This window comes from Vigna umbellata, chromosome 3 (genome assembly GCF_029865625.1).
Source record: "Vigna umbellata cultivar VRB3 chromosome 3, Vumbellata_1.0, whole genome shotgun sequence".
Classification (NCBI taxonomy): Eukaryota; Viridiplantae; Streptophyta; class Magnoliopsida; order Fabales; family Fabaceae; genus Vigna; species Vigna umbellata.
In genome coordinates, this window is record NC_142167.1 from 40,519,854 (window position 1) to 40,541,590 (window position 21,737).

Here is a 21,737-nt window from a genome sequence, read left to right on the forward strand (position 1 = left end):
ATTTATAAAATAATTACTTATTCTTGTTTTATAGGAAACAAGTTGATCCTCCCGATCCTCCAGCTGTAGCACCAGGTCAGACCAATGCCAAAGTCCCACGACGAAAGTATGTTACGAATAATCTCAAACATAAGTTATCTATCTATCTATATATATATATATATATATAAATATATATATATATATATAAATAAATAAACAAGTGACTCATAACTTATATGAACTCGAACTAGAAATTGTTTTGTTTATTTTATTAAAATTATTTTTTATAAAATTAATCATTATAATTGATATGCTTTACTGATTCTGATTTATTGGTTAATAATTTATTAGTTATATAAGAATTCTATCCATAAAAATTTAATATACAGAGAGAGATTTTGAAGACAAACAGGACTAATGCTCTGTATTGACTACTGTTCACCAAAAATAAATATTCTTTTAAAGTTTACTTCTAACATCCCATAATCTCACACTTGATAATTCATAATTTATATATTGTAGCATTACATTTAAGGTACATACCGTAATCAATAGGATTATTCATAGTTATTCTCACATTCTTTCTTCTCCATCACCAATTCAATCTTAAAAAAATGTGTATAAAAGCTTAAATCTCGAAATACAAAAATATTTTATAATAACTCAGTCAAAGTGATAATCAAACTCCTCCATCTCCACCATCAATTCAAACTTTGTCAAACAACTTCGATCTTAAATTGCAAAAGTATTTTATTAGTAATTTAAATATTAATTATATAAAAATTATATATATCAACCTTGAATTGCAAAAGAAGTTGGTCTCATAACTCAAATATCAGTTATAAATGAAAAAGACTAATTCTATTTACAAGATTTAAAGTGATCTCACACTTCACCATCCTTTTCACCAACTTATAGAGAAAATGTGTCTAGCCATTTTGATATCAAAGTAACTATGTTGCTAATAACTAAAATATAATTTATTTATAAAATAATTACTTATTCTTTTTTTATAGGAAACAAGTTGATCCTCCCGATCCTCGAATTGTAGCACCAGGTCAGACCAATGCCAAAGTCCCACGACGAAAGTATGTTACGAATAATCTCAAACATAAGTTATCTATCTATCTATATATATATATATATATATATATATATATATATATATATATATATATATATATATATATATATATATATAAACAAGTGACTCATAACTTATATGAATTCGAACTAGAAATTCTTTTGTTTATTTTATTAAAATTATTTTTTATAAAATAAATGAGTATAATTGATATGCTTTACCGATTCTGATTTATTGGTTAGTAATTTATTAGTTATATAAGAATTCTATCCATAAAATTTTAATATAGAGAGAGATTTTGAAGACAGACAGGGACTAATGCTCTGTATTGACTACTGTTCACCAAAAATAAATATTCTTTTAAAGTTTACTTCTAACATCCCATAATCTCACACTTGATAATTCATAATTTATATATTGTAACATTACATTTAAGGTACATACCGTAATCAATAGGATTATTCATAGTTATTCTCACATTCTTTCTTCTTCATCACCAATTCAATCTTAAAAAAATGTGTATAAAAGCTTCAATCTCGAAATACAAAAATATTTTATAATAACTCAGTCAAAGTGATCATCAAACTCCTCCATCTCCACCATCAATTCAAACTTTGTCAAACAACTTCGATCTTAAATTGAAAAAGTATTTTATTAGTAATTTAAATATTAATTATATAAAAATTATATATATCAACTTGAAGAGCAAAAGAAGTTGTTCTCATAACTCAAATATCAGTTATAAATGAAAAAGACTAACTCTATTTACAAGATTTAAAGTGATCTCACACTTCACCATCCTTTTCACCAACTTATAGAAAATGTGTCTAGCCATTTTGATATCAAAGTAATTATGTTGCTAATAACTAAAATATAATTTATTTATAAAATAATTACTTATTCTTGTTTTATAGGAAACAAGTTGATCCTCCCGATCCTCCAGCTGTAGCACCAGGTCAGACCAATGCCAAAGTCCCACGACGAAAGTATGTTACGAATAATCTCAAACATAAGTTATCCATATATATATATATATATATATATATATATATATATATATGTATATATATATATATATAAATATATATATATATATATATATATATATATATAAATAAATAAACAAGTGACTCATAACTTATATAAACTCGAACTAGAAATTGTTTTGTTTATTTTATTAAAATTATTTTTTATAAAATTAATCATTATAATTGATATGCTTTACCAATTCTGATTTATTCGTTAATAATTTATTAGTTATATAAGAATTCTATCCATAAAATTTTAATATAGAGAGAGAGATTTTGAAGACAGATAGGGACTAATGCTCTGTATTGATTACTGTTCACAAAAAATAAATGTTCTTTTAAATTTTACTAGTAACATTCCATAATCTCACACTTGATAATTCATAATTTATATATTGTAGCATAATACATTTAAGGTACCTTAAAATATTTTTAAAATAGGATTATTCATAGTTATTCTCACATTCTTTCTTCTTCATCACCAATTCAATCTTAAAAAAATGTGTATAAAAGCTTCAATCTCGAAATACAAAAATATTTTATAATAACTCAGTCAAAGTGATCATCAAACTCCTCCATCTCCACCATCAATTCAAACTTTGTCAAACAACTTCGATCTTAAATTGAAAAAGTATTTTATTAGTAATTTAAATATTAATTATATAAAAATTATATATATCAACCTTGAAGTGCAAAAGAAGTTGTTCTCATAACTCAAATATCAGTTATAAATGAAAAAGACTAACTCTATTTACAAGATTTAAAGTGATCTCACATTTCACCATCCTTTTCACCAACTTATAGAAAATGTGTCTAGCCATTTTGATATCAAAGTAATTATGTTGCTAATAACTAAAATATAATTTATTTATAAAATAATTACTTATTCTTGTTTTATAGGAAACAAGTTGATCCTCCCGATCCTCCAGCTGTAGCACCAGGTCAGACCAATGCCAAAGTCCCACGACGAAAGTATGTTACGAATAATCTCAAACATAAGTTATCTATCTATCTATATATATATATATATATATATATATATATATATATATAAATATATATATATATATATATATATATATATATAAATAAATAAACAAGTGACTCATAACTTATATGAACTCGAACTAGAAATTGTTTTGTTTATTTTATTAAAATTATTTTTTATAAAATTAATCATTATAATTGATATGCTTTACTGATTCTGATTTATTGGTTAATAATTTATTAGTTATATAAGAATTCTATCCATAAAAATTTAATATACAGAGAGAGATTTTGAAGACAAACAGGACTAATGCTCTGTATTGACTACTGTTCACCAAAAATAAATATTCTTTTAAAGTTTACTTCTAACATCCCATAATCTCACACTTGATAATTCATAATTTATATATTGTAGCATTACATTTAAGGTACATACCGTAATCAATAGGATTATTCATAGTTATTCTCACATTCTTTCTTCTCCATCACCAATTCAATCTTAAAATAATGTGTATAAAAGCTTAAATCTCGAAATACAAAAATATTTTATAATAACTCAGTCAAAGTGATAATCAAACTCCTCCATCTCCACCATCAATTCAAACTTTGTCAAACAACTTCGATCTTAAATTGCAAAAGTATTTTATTAGTAATTTAAATATTAATTATATAAAAATTATATATATCAACCTTGAATTGCAAAAGAAGTTGGTCTCATAACTCAAATATCAGTTATAAATGAAAAAGACTAACTCTATTTACAAGATTTAAAGTGATCTCACACTTCACCATCCTTTTCACCAACTTATAGAGAAAATGTGTCTAGCCATTTTGATATCAAAGTAACTATGTTGCTAATAACTAAAATATAATTTATTTATAAAATAATTACTTATTCTTTTTTTATAGGAAACAAGTTGATCCTCCCGATCCTCGAATTGTAGCACCAGGTCAGACCAATGCCAAAGTCCCACGACGAAAGTATGTTACGAATAATCTCAAACATAAGTTATCTATCTATCTATATATATATATATATATATATATATATATATATATATATATATATATATATATATATATATATATATATATAAACAAGTGACTCATAACTTATATGAATTCGAACTAGAAATTCTTTTGTTTATTTTATTAAAATTATTTTTTATAAAATAAATGAGTATAATTGATATGCTTTACCGATTCTGATTTATTGGTTAGTAATTTATTAGTTATATAAGAATTCTATCCATAAAATTTTAATATAGAGAGAGATTTTGAAGACAGACAGGGACTAATGCTCTGTATTGACTACTGTTCACCAAAAATAAATATTCTTTTAAAGTTTACTTCTAACATCCCATAATCTCACACTTGATAATTCATAATTTATATATTGTAACATTACATTTAAGGTACATACCGTAATCAATAGGATTATTCATAGTTATTCTCACATTCTTTCTTCTTCATCACCAATTCAATCTTAAAAAAATGTGTATAAAAGCTTCAATCTCGAAATACAAAAATATTTTATAATAACTCAGTCAAAGTGATCATCAAACTCCTCCATCTCCACCATCAATTCAAACTTTGTCAAACAACTTCGATCTTAAATTGAAAAAGTATTTTATTAGTAATTTAAATATTAATTATATAAAAATTATATATATCAACTTGAAGTGCAAAAGAAGTTGTTCTCATAACTCAAATATCAGTTATAAATGAAAAAGACTAACTCTATTTACAAGATTTAAAGTGATCTCACACTTCACCATCCTTTTCACCAACTTATAGAAAATGTGTCTAGCCATTTTGATATCAAAGTAATTATGTTGCTAATAACTAAAATATAATTTATTTATAAAATAATTACTTATTCTTGTTTTATAGGAAACAAGTTGATCCTCCCGATCCTCCAGCTGTAGCACCAGGTCAGACCAATGCCAAAGTCCCACGACGAAAGTATGTTACGAATAATCTCAAACATAAGTTATCCATATATATATATATATATATATATATATATATAAATATATATATATATATAAATAAATAAACAAGTGACTCATAACTTATATAAACTCGAAGTAGAAATTGTTTTGTTTATTTTATTAAAATTATTTTTTATAAAATTAATCATTATAATTGATATGCTTTACCAATTCTGATTTATTGGTTAATAATTTATTAGTTATATAAGAATTCTATCCATAAAATTTTAATATAGAGAGAGAGATTTTGAAGACAGATAGGGACTAATGCTCTGTATTGATTACTGTTCACAAAAAATAAATGTTCTTTTAAATTTTACTAGTAACATTCCATAATCTCACACTTGATAATTCATAATTTATATATTGTAGCATAATACATTTAAGGTACAACCCGTAATCTCATTAGATTACGGAACGTACCTTAAAATATTTTTAAAATAGGATTATTCATAGTTATTCTCACATTCTTTCTTCTCCATCACCAATTCAATCTTAAAAAAATGTGTATAAAAGCTTCAATCTCGAAATACAAAAATATTTTATAATAACTTAGTCAAAGTGATCATCAAACTCCTCTATCTCCATCATCAATTCAAACTTTGTAAAACAACTTCGATCTTAAATTGCAAAAGTATTTTATTAGTAATTTAAATATTAATTACATAAAAATTATATATATCAACCTTGAAGTGCAAAAGAAGTTGTTCTCATAACTCGAATATCAGTTATAAACGAAAAAGACTAACTCTATTTACAAGATTTAAAGTGATCTCACACTTCACCATCCTTTTCACCAACTTATAGAGAAAATGTGTCTAGCCATTTTGATATCAAAGTAACTATATTGCTAATAACTAAAATATAACTTATTTATAAAATAATTACTTATTCTTTTTTTATAGGAAACAAGTTGATCCTCCCGATCCTCCAGCTGTAGCACCAGGTCAGACCAATGCCAAAGTCCCACGACGAAAGTATGTTACGAATAATCTCAAACATAAGTTATCTATATTTCTCTATATATATATATATATATATATATAAACAAGTGACTCATAACTTATATGAATTCGAACTAGAAATTGTTTTGTTTATTTTATTAAAATTATATTTTTATAAAATAAATGAGTATAATTGATATGCTTTACCGATTCTGATTTATTGGTTAATAATTTATTAGTTATATAAGAATTCTATCCATAAAATTTTAATATAGAGAGAGAGATTTTGAAGACAGACAGGACTAATGCTCTGTATTGACTACTGTTCACCAAAAATAAATATTCTTTTAAAGTTTACTTCTAACATCCCATAATCTCACACTTGATAATTCATAATTTATATATTGTAGCATTACATTTAAGGTACATCCCGTAATCAATAGGATTATTCAAAGTTATTCTCACATTCTTTCTTCTCCGTCACCAATTCAATCTTAAAAAAATGTGTATAAAAGCTTAAATCTCGAAATACAAAAATATTTTATAATAACTCAATCAAAGTGATAATCAAACTCCTCCATCTCCACCATCAATTCAAACTTTGTCAAACAACTTCGATCTTAAATTGCAAAAGTATTTTATTAGTAATTTAAATATTAATTATATAAAAATTATATATATCAACCTTGAATTGCAAAAGAAGTTGGTCTCATAACTCAAATATAAGTTATAAATGAAAAAGACTAACTCTATTTACAAGATTTAAAATGATCTCACACTTCACCATCCTTTTCACCAACTTATAGAGAAAATGTGTCTAGCCATTTTGATATCAAAGTAACTATGTTGCTAATAACTAAAATATAATTTATTTATAAAATAATTACTTATTCTTTTTTTATAGGAAACAAGTTGATCCTCCTGATCCTCGAATTGTAGCACCAGGTGAGACCAATGCCAAAGTCCCACAACGAAAGTATGTTACGAATAATCTCAAACATAAGTTATCTATATATATATATATATATATATATATAAACAAGTGACTCATAACTTATATGAATTCGAACTAGAAATTCTTTTGTTTATTTTATTAAAATTATTTTTTATAAAATAAATGAGTATAATTGATATGCTTTACCGATTCTGATTTATTGGTTAGTAATTTATTAGTTATATAAGAATTCTATCCATAAAATTTTAATATAGAGAGAGATTTTGAAGACAGTCAGGGACTAATGCTCTGTATTAACTGTTGTTCACCAAAAATAAATATTCTCTTAACGTTTACTTATAACATCTCATAATCTCACACTTGATAATTCGTAATTTATATATTGTAGCATTACATTTAAGGTACATCCCGTAATCTCACTTGATTACGCGATGTACCTTAAAATATTTTTAAAGTAGGATTATTCATAGTTATTCTCACATTCTTTCTTCTTCATCACGAATTCAATCTTAAAAAAATGTGTATAAAAGCTTCAATCTCGAAATACAAAAATATTTTATAATAACTGTGTCAAAGTGATTATCAAACTCCTCGATCTCCACCATCAATTCAAACTTTATCAAACAACTTCGATCTTAAATTGCAAAAGTATTTTATTAGTAATTTAAATATTAATTATATAAAAATTATATATATCGACCTTGAAGTGCAAAACAAAGTTGTTCTCATAACTCAAATATCAGTTATAAATGAAAAAGACTAACTCTATTTACAAGATTTAAAGTGATCTCACACTTCACCATCCTTTTCACCAACTTGTAGAGAAAATAGTGTCTAGCCATTTTGATATCAAAGTAACTATGTTGCTAATAACTAAAATATAATTTATTTATAAAATAATTACTTATTCTTTTTTTATAGGAATCAATTTGATCCTCACGATCCTCCAGCTCGAGAACCAGCTCAGATCAATGCTATAATCCCACGACGAAAGTATGTTACGAATAATCTCATACATAAGTTTATATATATATATATATATATATATATATATATATATATATATATATATATATATATATAAACTTAAATATAAACTATATATGAATTCAAACTAGAAATTGTTTTGTTTATTTTATTAAAATTATTTTTTATACAATTAATCAGTATAATTGATATGCTTTACCATTTATTGATTAATAATTTATTAGTTATATAAAAATTCTATCCTTAAAATTTTAATACAGAAAGAGAGATTTTGAAGACAGACAGAGACTAATACTCTGTATTGACTGCTGTTCACCAAAACTAAATATTCTTTTAAAGTTTACTGTGACATTAATAATTTTTTTAATTGTATTCTTTTTTAATTTATCATTTTTTAAAATTCAATTGAAAAATTAGCACATCGATGTACATTGGTAGTTATGTGTGCTTGTGTATTTAAATACTCATTTTAACGTATAAAAAGAAAAAAAAAATTCTTATACCATAGGAACTCCATTAAACTCAAATATTATAAATCCTTAATTCAGTTTCTATTAAGAAGTTTTGTTTTAACTTATTACTTTTACAAATATTATAAAGTGTATTTCTTTTTGTATGAACGGTCAGTCATTACTTTGGCTTTAAGAAAATAGTTTTATTTTATTACTTCTTTGTCTTCTTCAAAGAAAGGACTGGTAATGCCTTTTTTTTTTGGATTGTATGTTTTTATGTCTTTTTATTATTTTTTTTCATTTATTTATATCTCTCTCTCATTCTATTTGTTCAAGCACATATGTGGGTGATGTATTGGCAAGACTGTGGCTTTTATGTGAAAAGTAATTTTATTAAATAGTATATATACATATATATATATATATATATATATATATATATATATATATATATATATAATAATGAGAAATTAAGAGAGTAAAAATTACTAACAAATTTTACATGGATTTTTCAGGAGTCAAGAATCCACCGACGATACAGAGCTCCATGATGAACTTTAATAGAAATTAGATTGTTACAATATGATACAACAATATACCATTGCTTATATTGAATCCTACATTTGAAAATAAGTATTTTAACACAGTATTTTCACATTTATTTTATATTTTCTTTCACTTCTAGTGTAAAAGTACAGTGTGAGATGTTGATTTTTGGATTTTCTTAAGAAGAAATTATTCTAGATAATTGATGTGGAGTTTATTATATTGTAAAATAATATAATATTGTTTATGATTGTTAAATGCTTAGGAACTTAAATCCTACGAATAAAAAACCGTCTTTTAACACCATTGTTGATATTTTTCACCATTTTTTTTATCTTTTAAGAGTATGTTGATTTTTGCATTTCTTAAAAATAAAATAAAATAAAATTAGGAATTGATATGGAAACTTATTGGATTGCTATCGATTTTCTCTCATACTTAGGATTTAATTTTCTATCATAATATTTTTCAGTGACGGATAATGTGATTCCAAAATTAATTTTTTATTTATTATCGAAATCAATTCAAGATTATATTTTAACTATTGTCTTCTAATAAAAAAATATAAGATCATGTATTATTATCGAATCACCATGATTCAAAAGAAAATTTTGAGATTTTTAAATAATAAAAAGTTAACCAGAATTAAGATAAAAATTATGGTTAAATATGTTATTAAATTTAGACGCAAAATTAGAATTCGTTCATGTTTCAAACTTTAATATATTTTGGTTTCAAAATTTTAAAAATAAATGTATATAGTCTATTTTAATTCTAATGCGTTAACTATTTTTTATGTGTTAAATGTTGTTATAGACTAGCATTTGAGTTATTTACATCATTTGACACACATTCTAGTTCAAATGTCAACTTAAAACACCATTTAACATGTAAGAAAAAGTTAACATCATTAAGTTAAAAAGATTATATTCATTCATTTGAAAGGTTTCGAGATAAAAATGTATCAAAGTTTATAATAGGAACAAATTCTAATTTTTCATCAATTTTAGAGACTAAAAACATATTTAATGCTAAAAATTAAAAATACACTAGTACAATAAGAGGAAATGACACCGGTTGCTTTTGCTTATAGACACCGGTTCTACAACCGAGGCATATACAGACGAGGTAAAAAAGGTAGATTTTATGCCTCGGTTATGAACCGAGTCAAAAAGAATAGGATTATGTCTCGGTTTTGTTCGTAACCGAGGCAGTAACCCCTTTTTTTTTATTTTTTCAGTCTGGCCAACAGCCCCTCTAACGTCCCTCTCCACATAAGGTAAGCAATCACCAGAGATGTAGACCGAGACACCCCTTGACAACAGTGCACAAACACCCTCCCACCTTGTTCCCTAAGGTCCTCAAAGTAGTCAAACACATCATACAAGATACTAGTAATGTCCTCAAAGGGACTATCTTGCAGCCACAAAGTCCTGTACACAAAATCAACCTTAAATTATACAGGACACACAAACCCCACACAATTCAACACATGAGTGAAACCATTATGGAAGACAAATCAAGTTTCAACCTTTCACCATTGCTATCATTACCTCTCCCTCCTGGGGTGGTGGCCGGTTGCGGCCACTCGCCGATGTCGTCGGAGCCCGCCTTCAGCAACTCATCAAGACTCCGTCAAGCGATAGACAGCGATTGCAGCGGCAACAAGCAAGAGCGCGCCTTACAATTCTGCTGCGACCGAGGCGTAAGTGGCGGCGGAGGGAATCGCCGATTCTCTCTGAGAGGACCTTCTGCATTGCCAGAATCCGCAAAACCCTTACCCGGTTCTCTCTATGAGGACCTTCGTCAGTCCGGGAAGATGACCACGACGCCGACCGCCAGAACATTTTTCGGGAGGCGGAGAGGTGAGCCGCGTCGTCATTCCCCACCATGCCCACTTCGTAGAGAATAAAAAAAATCGAATTTTGTGCAAAACCCACGAAAGATTGGAAGACCCCTAGGGTTACTATTTGAGAAAGAGAGATGAACCCACGAGGAGGAAAAGAGAGAGTGACGCAACGAAAGCTCGTCTGAGTCTTGAAGTGAAAAAAGGCGAGGCTTGGCGGCGAGGCAGTGACGCTGTTGCGGGAGGCAGCGACGCTGTTGCAGGAGGCAGTGACGCTATTGCGGGAATGGGAGGCTTCTTCTTGCGCGAGAACACCAGAGGCGTGGTGGCAACTGAACCGCATAGTAATGATGACGGTGACGACCCTATTTCGAAAGGGTTGGAGAACACAGTGAGAGACGAGAGTTTGCGCGAGAAGAGAGATGGAAAGTTTTGGAAGGTTTAGTGCTGATATGAGGCTATGCTCCCTCGCTTCAAAGAATAACCAATGCCTATACTATCAAAAAATAATAAAAAATTAAAAATACAGAGGCAATTTTGAATTTATAGGACTCGGTTGACGCCAACCCGAGGCGAAGGCCTGATCTTTCTGCCTCGGTTCTGCAGATGCCCGAGGCAATATCTTTGTCAATCTGGATTTCAGCTTGTTTGCAAGGCGGCAAGAGGATACGTGGTATACGTTATGTTTCGGTTTCTGAGCCAACCGAGGTAGTAAACATATTCTGCTTCGGGCGCTTTAAAACCGAGGCATATAACTTCTCTTAAACTACGAAAATGCCATTGCGCTTTTATACGCTTTGGTTACAGTAAAACCGAAGCATATATAGCGCGTTAAAAAGATATTTTTTTACTAGTGATAGTAAAGAACTTAACGTATTGTTTCTTAATGATTTACTTTCAGTCAACATGTTATTAATGTTTAGAACTAAATCGGGTGTTTTATGCTTGAGTATCAATGTAGAGAATCAATTTGATGCAAAACTCACTAATTTCATGAACTAGTCTCTCCAAATACTTAATAAATTTAATCTCATTTCTACTTGGATTTTAATGAGAATTTTACACATATCTCACTGACACAATGTATCTCTTTGGTTTTATTTTTTGTAACGATGGAGTTGAGAACCCAATAACAATGGATGAAGAATAAAATAAAAGTGATAAAATCAAAGATGGTATGTGTGGTGACACAAGATTTAAAAAAAATAGAAATAACACCAAAGTAAATTACCAATAAAAGTAAAGAAACTTGTAATATAAATCAATGAGAAGAGTGATTCAAATTGCAACATCAACATTGGATTAACCATTTTGTTACATTTTTCAAAATGTGTGTATTGTTCCATAATTTGTCACCTTTGTAAAATATAAAATAAATCTATTTATATTTTCTAACTCTTCCGAACAGTTAAAAAATTTTGAATTTTGAAATCTAAATAAGTTACACACTAGATAAGTGTCCTAAAAACTACCATTATGCTTTGTTGCTTTATTCTCCTTTTCAATTTACTTTGACTCTTTGCTTCGATTACTCTTTTTCAATACATTCTTTAGTACGGGGTAACTACTTGCCTTCTAAAAAGTTACAAACCCATTTTATGATAACCATATATAAAAAAAGAACAAATTTTATAAGGATTATTTTTTTCATTACTAGCGGTTTTAAACTTTGAAAAATACATTTCCTGCATAAATTAACCCTTGGTAAAATTATATATTTTTGTAGTGTGCACCTCATAAATAAATACTTGATTAAATTGTCCTTTGCTCATCCCGTTCCTATAAAACATGATTTTATAAAGTTCAAATACCAAAATTTGAATTATCTCATATAAAATTATTCTATTTTTTAAACATATATTTTGACAAAAAAAATTAAATTTATTGAATTTTAATATTTTTTATTTGAATAAATATTTTAAATAATTAAATTTAAAAAATCATTAAAAATAATATGGTTAAATATGTTTTTAGTCCCTAAACTATCAAGCGAATTTGTTTTTAGTTCGTTTCTGAAAATAAGTACATTTTAGTCCTCCTCTTTAAGAAAACCTTAATTTTTGGTCTTCCAAAACTAACAGCGTTAAAAATCAGCTGATGTGGCTAATGTATGGCCACATATGTTGACAGTTTTTACTAACTCTTGGCACGTTGGTAGAAAGTGAACGTTCACGGGCTTCTCCAGCGGCTTTGAGGCCTTCGAGATGGCCGCCAAATTCTGTTACGACGTCAAGATTGACCTCTCCTCGTTCAATGTGGTCGCGCTCCGGTGTGCCAGCGAGTTTCTCGAAATGACAGAAGATTACTCCAAAGACAACCTCGTTTCCAAGACCGAGAGGTTCCTTTCGCAGAACGTGCTTAAGAGCCTCAAGGACTCCGTCAAAACCCTAAAATCTTGTGACTCCTTGATGCCTATGTCGGAAACGCTCGGAATCACGCAGAGGTACGTTGATTATGTGGTTTCCAGAGCTTCGTCCGTGGATCCTGCATTGTGCGGATGGCCAGTTAGTGATGCCACTACTGGTTCTAAATAGGTCCTCTGGAATGGAATTGACGGTGTAGGAAGAAGAAAGGTCGGCACCGATCACAGCGATTCTTGGTTTGAAGATTTGTCGCTAAGAAGGAGCTTCTGGAGATGCTGGTTTCGAATCTTCTGAGCGCTTCCGATATAATCAAGTACAATCCAAAGATAGAACATATATATATTTTGTTTTGGTTTTCCTATTTTACTGAAAAACAGATTAAAAAGAGCTTGTTTTGGTGACCTTCATGTAGACATCAAGGTCGGGATCAGACTTGATATTTGCTTCTTTCTCTCTTCTAGACAACTCAGATAACATGTATGCGGATTCAAAAAATTAAATAATGATCGGTCATTCTTAGTTAGGCTGCATACATGTTAAATTAGATTTTGAAAAGGTTAGAGAGGGGAGGTAAAGGGAAACTAACCATAACGTGATCCAACACCTTGGCATCTTGCTGAGAAAGCCAAGGTTTCCCTCACAGTCTTTTCTCCAATGTGAACATCATGCTGGCTGATGTAAGCATCGGTTCTCTAGGGTACAAACTCGTTCAGTTCGTGCCCATTGTAAGTCACTTTTCCTGATACCTAAACAAAACATCGGTATCGGTATTGATATTAGTTTGTTTTCTCCCTTTATTTTTAAAGAAAAAATGTTACCCTATATATATATATATATATATATATATATATATATATATATATATATATATATATATATATATATATATATATTAAAAAGAAGTGGTTTAACCTTAAGACTTTCATCAAGCTTTCCAGACAAGGCCAAGAGGAGTGTGGTCTTTCCTAAACTGGGAGGTAAGATGTTTCTTTTTGCTTGGGACAATATGTAGCAAGTTAAGAAATCCCTGCAAGACCAAATACCATGATCAGACTAATTGAAAAAACAAAAGAAAACAAAGAAACCAAGCTCATATATAGTAGATTCAGCCCTTCCCTAGCTCTATGACATTGGTAACATAGTTGATGAAAGAAGGCAAGGCTCTACTTGCTGCAAAAGCCTCTACGTCAATATTCAAGTGCTCGTATCGAACTTCAATGGTTGGAAGATCAAGCCCAACTTTAAAAAATATATATGTTGGGAGGAAACTTTAAAGGCTAGAAGGAAGTGTTTAAGATTGAGAGAGGTTGGAAGATTTTGAGAGAAGAGGAAAGGCTTGTATTGAGTGCTTCTAAATTTTTGGCTTGTTTTCAAATGATACAACCATCCCCTATTTATACTAATGGCACCTCCTTAACCAATGGTTAGGATCTTGCCACCACAACATTCATCTAAGGGTTATAATTTATTCTCTAGAACTTTCTAAAATATTCCTATAATTCTAAACTTATCTAGAGACATCTTATGGATAAGCATCTCTAGATATTTTTGTAGAACATTGTAGAATCCTTCTAGATAGGATTTTCTAGAATGCTATTTAGGCCTTTGCTAATATTGGGCTTTTATCTTTTAGGCCCAACATACAAAATCAATTTATATTCCAACACCCCCTCTTAAACTTGATTTTATACTCCAAGCAAACTTCTCAACTTCATAAAGACTTCTTTCTTCAGCGGTTTGGTGAAGATATCTGCTACATGATCATGTGTCTTCACATATTCCATTTGCACATCCTTGTTGTTGATGCATTCTCTAATGTAATGGTAACGGGTGTGGATGTGCTTACTTCGATCATGGAAGACTGGGTTTTTTGCTAATGTTATTACCGACTTGTTGTTCACGAAAATCTTTGTTGGCTCCACTTGTGGCAAGCTTAACTCCTTCAATAGGTTGTGTAGCCAAACAACATGGTAAACACATGAAGTTGTAGCTACATACTCTGCTTCACATGTAGACAAAGTGACAATAGGCTGCTTCTTGGACATCCAAGTAAAGGCTGTGTCTCCCATGTAGAACACAAATCCACTTGTGCTCTTTCGATCATCCATATCTCCACTCCAATCGCTATCACTATATCCAACAAGCTTGTAATCGTTAGAAATGGAGTAGTATAGGCCATAGCTTGTCGTACCTTGGATATATCGAAGAATCCTCTTCGCAGACTTGAAGTGAGTAGTTGTTGGAGCTTCCATGTACCGACTCACGACTCCAACGGCATAAAGAATGTCTGGTCTTGTACAAGTTAAATAGCGCAAACTTCCAACAAGACTTTTATAAAGGGTTGGATCCACTTTTTCTCCCTCTTCATCCTTACTCAACTTGATGCCGCATTCCATAGGAGTACCAACTAGATTAGCATCATCCATCTTGAACTTCTTGAGGAGGTCTTTGGCATAGCTTTCTTGAGTAATAAAAATTCCTTTGTTTCCTTGTTTTACTTCAATTCCGAGATAATATGACATAAGCCCCATGTCGGTCATTTCAAATTCCATTGTCATATCCTTCTTGAATTCCTCAAACATGCTTGGATTGTTCTCGATAAAAATCAAGTCATCGACATACAAGCATACAATCAAGATATCTTTACCTTGAGCTTTGATATAGAGTGCATGCTCATATGGACACTTGATGAAATTCGCTTCTTTGAAGTACTTATCAATCCGAACATTCCAACCTCTCGGGGCTTGTTTCAACCCATAAAGAGCCTTCTTTAATTTCAAGACTTTATCTTCTTCACCTTTGACTTCATATCCTTGTGGCTGCTCAATGTAGACTTCTTCAAGAACTCCATTTAAGAAGGCGAATTTGACATCCATTTGATGTATCTTCCAATTATTTTGAGCTGCTAATGATATAATAAGTCTTACAATTTCTAGTCGAGCAACTGGAGCAAATACCTCGTCATAGTCGATGCCAGCCTTTGACTGTAGCCCTTCGCCACCAATCTTGCTTTGTATCTCTGAACTTCTCCTTTGGAGTCCTTCTTTGCTTTGTAAACCCACTTGACACCAATTGCTTTGTGCCCTTTTGGAAGCAGGACTAGCTCCCAAGTATCATTCTTCATTATTGCCTTGATCTCTTCATCCATTGCATTTCTCCAACTCTTCTTTTCAATTGCTTCTTGGAAGTTCATGGGCTCACAGTCTGCAAATAGACAAAATAAGGTAACATTGTCTAGATTTTCAGTTACCTCATAAATTTCTTGGAGACTTCGAAAACGTGGCATTCTTTCACTTGAGCTTTCATCATGTTGAATGATTGTATTTGGTGAAGTGGGTGGAGTAGCAAGCGCCTCTTCCGATTGTTGTTGTTATTCCACTTCATCTTCTTCAACACACGGGACAAAAGTATGGTCCTCACAATTTGTCGACCAATCCCATTCTCCTTCTTCATCAAACACTACATTCCGACTGATGACTGTTTTCCTTGTACTAGGATTGTAGAGTTTGTACCCTTTGGAATTGGCGTCGTAACTAATGAAGATGTATTTTTCACTTTTGTCGTCAAGCATACTTCATTTCTTATCTGGTACATGCACATGAGCTATGCTTCCAAAGACTCTAAGATGAGATATACTTGGCTTTCTTCCGCTCCATGCTTCTTGTGGTGTTTTTCCACTAACGCTTCTTGTTGGAGAGCGGTTGGTCAGATAGACTGCACATGCAACGGCTTCAGCCCAAAAAATCCTTTGGAAGTCTCTTGCTTTTAAGCATGCTCCTTGCCATCTCCAAGATTGTTCTGTTCTTACTTTCCACCACTCTATTTTGTTGAGGGGATCTTGGCACTGTCAACTGTCGTCTGATACCATTATCTTCACAATACTTCTGAAACTCTTTTGATGTGAACTCTCCTCCACGATCGGATCTCAAGGCTTTGATCATAAGGCCACTTTCCTTCTCAACATGGGCTTTAAACTTCTTGAAGTTCTCAAACACTTCTGATCTTTCTTTTAAGAAATATACCCATGTTTTTCTTGAAAAATCATTAATGAAGAGAAGGAAATAATTACTCTTTCCGAGTGATCTTGGCTTGATTGGTCCGCACACATCTGTGTGTATGAGTTCTAATGGCTTTTGAGCTCTTGAGTCCAACTCATTTGGGAAACTCAATCGAAATTGTTTTCCAAGTAGACATCCTTCACAAACTTGGTTGGGGTGAGTAATATAAGGCAGTCCTCTCACCATTGCTTTCTTGAAGAACAACTCTAATCCTTTAAAATTAAGATGGCCAAATCGAAGATGCCAAAGCCATGATTGGTCTTTGTAGCACATCTTGAGACATTGTGGGCCATCACTTTGAATGTTGAGCACGAACATTCTATTTCTTGTCATTGGCACCTTTGCAATGAACGTACTTGTATTATCTCTTATAGAAAGGTTATTATTCTTAAGTTGAATATCATAACCTTTCTCTAAGAGTTGTCCTAAGCTCAAGATGTTTCTCTTCATGCTTGGCACATAATATACGTTGGAAATAAATTGATGTTCTCCATTCTTTAGTCGGATGAGGACATTACCTTTTCCTTTCACTGCCACCTTTGATTCATCTCCAAAAGCCACGTTTCCCTTTACTGATTCATCAAGCTCCACAAACATGCTTCTTTTCCCACACATATGGTTACTTGCTCCACTGTCAAGGTACCACTGATTATCCTCGCCTCTATCTTGGCCCTTGTAAGCCAATAGCAAGGTACCACTGATTATCCTCGCCTTCGTCCTTGTCCACGTCCATATGCACGCCCTCGTCCTTGTTCTTGACTATAACTTCGCCTTGATTGGTTGTGTGTATTTTCTTCTTTTCTTGAATCAACATGTGCCTTGAGGACTTGCTCCATGATCTCTTCCTTCTTCTTTTTCTTTTCTTCATAAGCTTGCAACGAACCAAGAAGTTGCTCTATTGACATGGCCTCCAAGTCTTTTGTTTCTTCGGTAATGGTGACAATATGTTCGAACTTTGGATCTAATGATCTAAGAATTTTCTCCATAATTCTTACATCATCTAGCTTCTCACCATTTCTTTTCAGGTTATTAGTAACCATTAAAACTCTTGAAAAGTAATTAGATACTAGTTCACCTTCCTTCATATGCAAAGCTTCAAACTCTCCTCTCAAAGTTTGAAGACGTACCTTTTTGACTTGATATGCTCCCTTGTAAGAGATCTTAATCTTCTCCCATGCTTCCTTGGCTGACTTGACTCCATAAATCTTCTCAAAAGTATCTTCATCTAGTCCTTGATAGATTAGACAAAGAGCCTTCTTGTCTCTCTTCCTTGAGTCTCTCAAGCTATCCTTTTGAGCTTGTGAAAGACTCTCTACATTTTCTGGCTCAATGTGGCCCTTCTCGACCACGTCCCAAACATCATGAGCATTGAGACTTGAAAGGGAACTCCAATATTTGCCATTTCTACGAAGATCTTATGGCTCTTGATACCACTTTGTTGGGAGGAAACTTTAAAGGCTAGAAGGAAGTGTTTAAGATTGAGAGAGGTTGGAAGATTTTGAGAGAAGAGGAAAGGCTTGTATTGAGTGCTTCTAAACTTTTTGGCTTGTTTTCAAATGATACAACCATCCCCTATTTATACTAATGGCACCTCCTTAACTAATGGTTAGGATCTTGCCACCACAACATTCATCTAAGGGTTATAATTTATTCTCTAGAACTTTCTAAAACATTCCTATAATTCTAAACTTATCTAGAGACATCTTATGAATAAGCATCTCTAGATATTTTTGTAGAACATTCTAGAATCTTTCTAGATACGATTTTCTAGAATGATATTTGGGCCTTTGCTAATATTGGGCTTTTATCTTTTAGACCCAACATACAAAATCAATTTATATTCCAACAATATATTCTTCAAATAAAATGAAAAAAATTATAATAATTTTTTTTAATAAATAATAATGATAATAAAAAGTTGTTAGCTGACAAACACGACGCACAGGAAAATTTCCAAGTCTGAAAGGAAGGTTCCAATCTCTCTACCCTAAAGAAGAGGAGGACATTTCTCATAAACGTGTTTGAAAAGAAGATAGGATTGCAGATCGAAGAAGCCATACTCGACGACCTTCTCGTGTCGAGTTACTCCTATCTGAACGAAACGCTTTACGACGTCGTGTGTGTGGAGAGGATTTTGAGTTATTTTCTGGTTTTTAACGCTGTTAGTTTTGGAGGACCAAAAATTAAGGTTTCCTTAAGGAGGAGGATTAAAATGTACCTTACTTTGAAAGAGGGACTAAAATAATATTAGTATTTTTATTTTTTAATCAATCTTAATTGATATTATTTTGAAGTTTAAAAAATTATAATTTATGTTGACAAAGGTTTCTCTTAATTAATTTGGACCAAAAGTCTCTTTCGTTGATGAAAATCACAATTAGTTAAATTATAAATACATATTATTTACGACATTGTTAGCATATGCCTTTTTTTTCAACTTTTCGATTGATATCAATTATCGCTAGTAAAAAATATGAATTTTACCTCATGCATTTGACATCGATTTCGTTGGAACCGAAAGATAAAATGACGCGGTGACATTTTTCAATTATCCCAAACATATATGCATCGATTCACAAAGAACTGAAGCATAAAGGGATCTATGACCTCGACTATTTAGAGAACTAATGTCATAGAGTACTTATGCTCGGTTATGTCGCGAATCGAGGCATAAAATATCTGAAAATATTTTTTTAGAGGCTTAAGGCAGCGATTCTTAATAGAACCGAGGCCATATAGCTCCTATTGTCTCGATTAATAAAATAACCGAGGTAATAACATGTTCCTAGGGTTAATAAAACCCAAATTGCAGCATCACTCCACCATATTCGTTTTCTACACCTCGAGACAACCTTGTGCTTCATCACGAGAAGCACCTACAAATAAGGGTTATCCCACCTCCCCTCGAACCACCACCATGTGAGAACAACTTTGCTCACTTCAAGGACGAATCAGCAACAACTCTAACCCTTTGTTTTTAACCAATTAATTCAATTTTAACATTTCTACACACCTTGCCAAGTCATTTCAACTCAGTGTGCCACGTAATGAATAAGTGTACAAGTCATTTAGTTTTTGCTAGGGAGCAAGTCTTCCGTTAGCATTTTTAACGTTGTAAGCAAAAAGGACTAACGTGAACCGTTTTTGCAAAGTATATGATATTTGTGAACTTTTGAAAAAAATGAGGACAACCTTGAACACATCCTATAAACCGAGGGACCAAAAAAGGTATTAAACCTTATTTATTGTGTAATATTACATTAATTATTGTAATCATTCATCAACATCAATTTAGGATAATATTTATCTTTATTATCATAATTATAGGTTACTATTTATTGTAGGTAATTTTTTGTACTTATTTTCTGTAAGTCACTTTTATATTTAAACACATACATAATCAATGCAAATCATACAATTCAGTACCTTTTTCTATCTTGGTATCATAAATTTTTATCCATAACCATAACAATTATGTCATTCGCTGCTAACTAGAAAAATGACCTCTCATCTACAATCTCTATCAAGTTGGACAGAGACAATTATGCACTGTGGAAATCTCTAGTATTACTAGTGATTGGAGGCTACAAACTTGATGTCCATGTGCTAGGAACAATAGAATGTCCTGACCAATTCATTGTTGTAAATAACACGACAACAAAAGTCAATCCTAATTATATAAATTGACAAGCCTAGGATCAAGCCATTTTAGGATGACATATGAATTTATGTCAATTGACATTACAACTGAATTGCTTCATTGTTAAACATCTAAACAACTTTAGGATGAAGCTCAAAGCCTTGTTGGTGCGCACACCAAATCCATAATCGTTTATCTTAAATATGAATTTTACAACACACAGAAAGGAGACATGAAGATGGAACAATATCTTGGCAAGATGAAAAACCTTGCTGATAGGTTACAACTGACAGGTTCACCAATTTCTAACTCTGATTTAGTGATTCAAACAATAAATAGTTTGGATTCTGATTACAACCCAGTAGTTGTCAAATTGTCTGATCAAAATAACATTAGTTGGGTTGAATTGCAAACCTAGTTGTTAACCTTTGAAAGTCGATTAGATCAACTTAATAATTTCAGCAGTCTTAATTTGAAGGCCTCTACAAACATATTTGGATCCTAAAGTGATTGTAAAGGTTCTAATTTCAGAAGCAATATGTGAACAAATTAGGTGTCTTCAAACAATGTGTCTTTAACCATACAATTTATTATGACATCTCTAGACGATATGTCTTTTGATATTTTTCACTAGATGCAATGTGTGAGCACTAAACGCATTGAAGAATAACATTCATTCAACATGTTTCATGCCCAAAAGATTTTTCAAATATTCAAGTCTTTCTTCAAGTAAAGGTTTTCTAAAAATACCAGCAAACTGATATTCAATTTTTATATATTGTAAATCAATAATTTCTTTTTGGACATAATCACAAATGAAGTGATGTTTTATTTTAATATGTTTAGGTCTCGAATGCAGAATAGGATTTCT

The 21,737-nt window shown here is 30.9% G+C and overlaps 1 protein-coding gene, 1 long non-coding RNA gene and 1 pseudogene across 3 annotated transcripts; all 3 read left to right on the forward strand.

Moving 5' to 3' along the window:
• The first annotated feature begins 4,974 nt into the window (after positions 1–4,974).
• Positions 4,975–9,111, forward strand: LOC124844521 (uncharacterized). 2 transcript variants are annotated; one of them, XR_015784784.1, is made up of 5 exons: positions 4,975–5,046; positions 5,981–6,052; positions 6,924–6,995; positions 7,896–7,967; positions 8,929–9,111. It is a non-coding gene; the product is annotated as an uncharacterized LOC124844521 (long non-coding RNA). The 2 variants fall into 2 exon arrangements; XR_015784785.1 differs by having other exon boundaries at positions 6,924–6,964.
• Positions 9,112–11,091: 1,980 nt separating this feature from the next.
• On the forward strand, positions 11,092–20,574 carry LOC148202489 (BTB/POZ domain-containing protein At5g66560-like). The gene is made up of 5 exons (XM_088109627.1): positions 11,092–11,244; positions 11,355–11,513; positions 13,001–13,328; positions 19,197–19,440; positions 20,571–20,574. Exons 1-5 carry the CDS (start codon positions 11,092–11,094, stop codon positions 20,572–20,574), a joined length of 888 nt encoding a protein of 295 aa, XP_087965753.1.
• Positions 20,575–20,700: 126 nt separating this feature from the next.
• On the forward strand, positions 20,701–21,371 carry LOC148202490 (uncharacterized; annotated as a pseudogene).
• Positions 21,372–21,737: the final 366 nt, after the last annotated feature.

What these genes read in the sequence shown, in the direction of transcription:
- LOC148202489 (XM_088109627.1), top strand. Translation starts at nt 11,092, where the DNA reads ATGGGAGGCTTCTTCTTGCGCGAGAACACCAGAGGCGTGGTGGCAACT. An exon ending in CGGTTTCTGAGCCAACCGAG is followed by an intron (nt 11,514 to 13,000) that starts GTAGTAAACATA and finishes AGCGGCTTTGAG; the next exon opens with GCCTTCGAGATGGCCGCCAA. An exon ending in AGTTAGTGATGCCACTACTG is followed by an intron (nt 13,329 to 19,196) that starts GTTCTAAATAGG and finishes TCTGAAAGGAAG; the next exon opens with GTTCCAATCTCTCTACCCTA.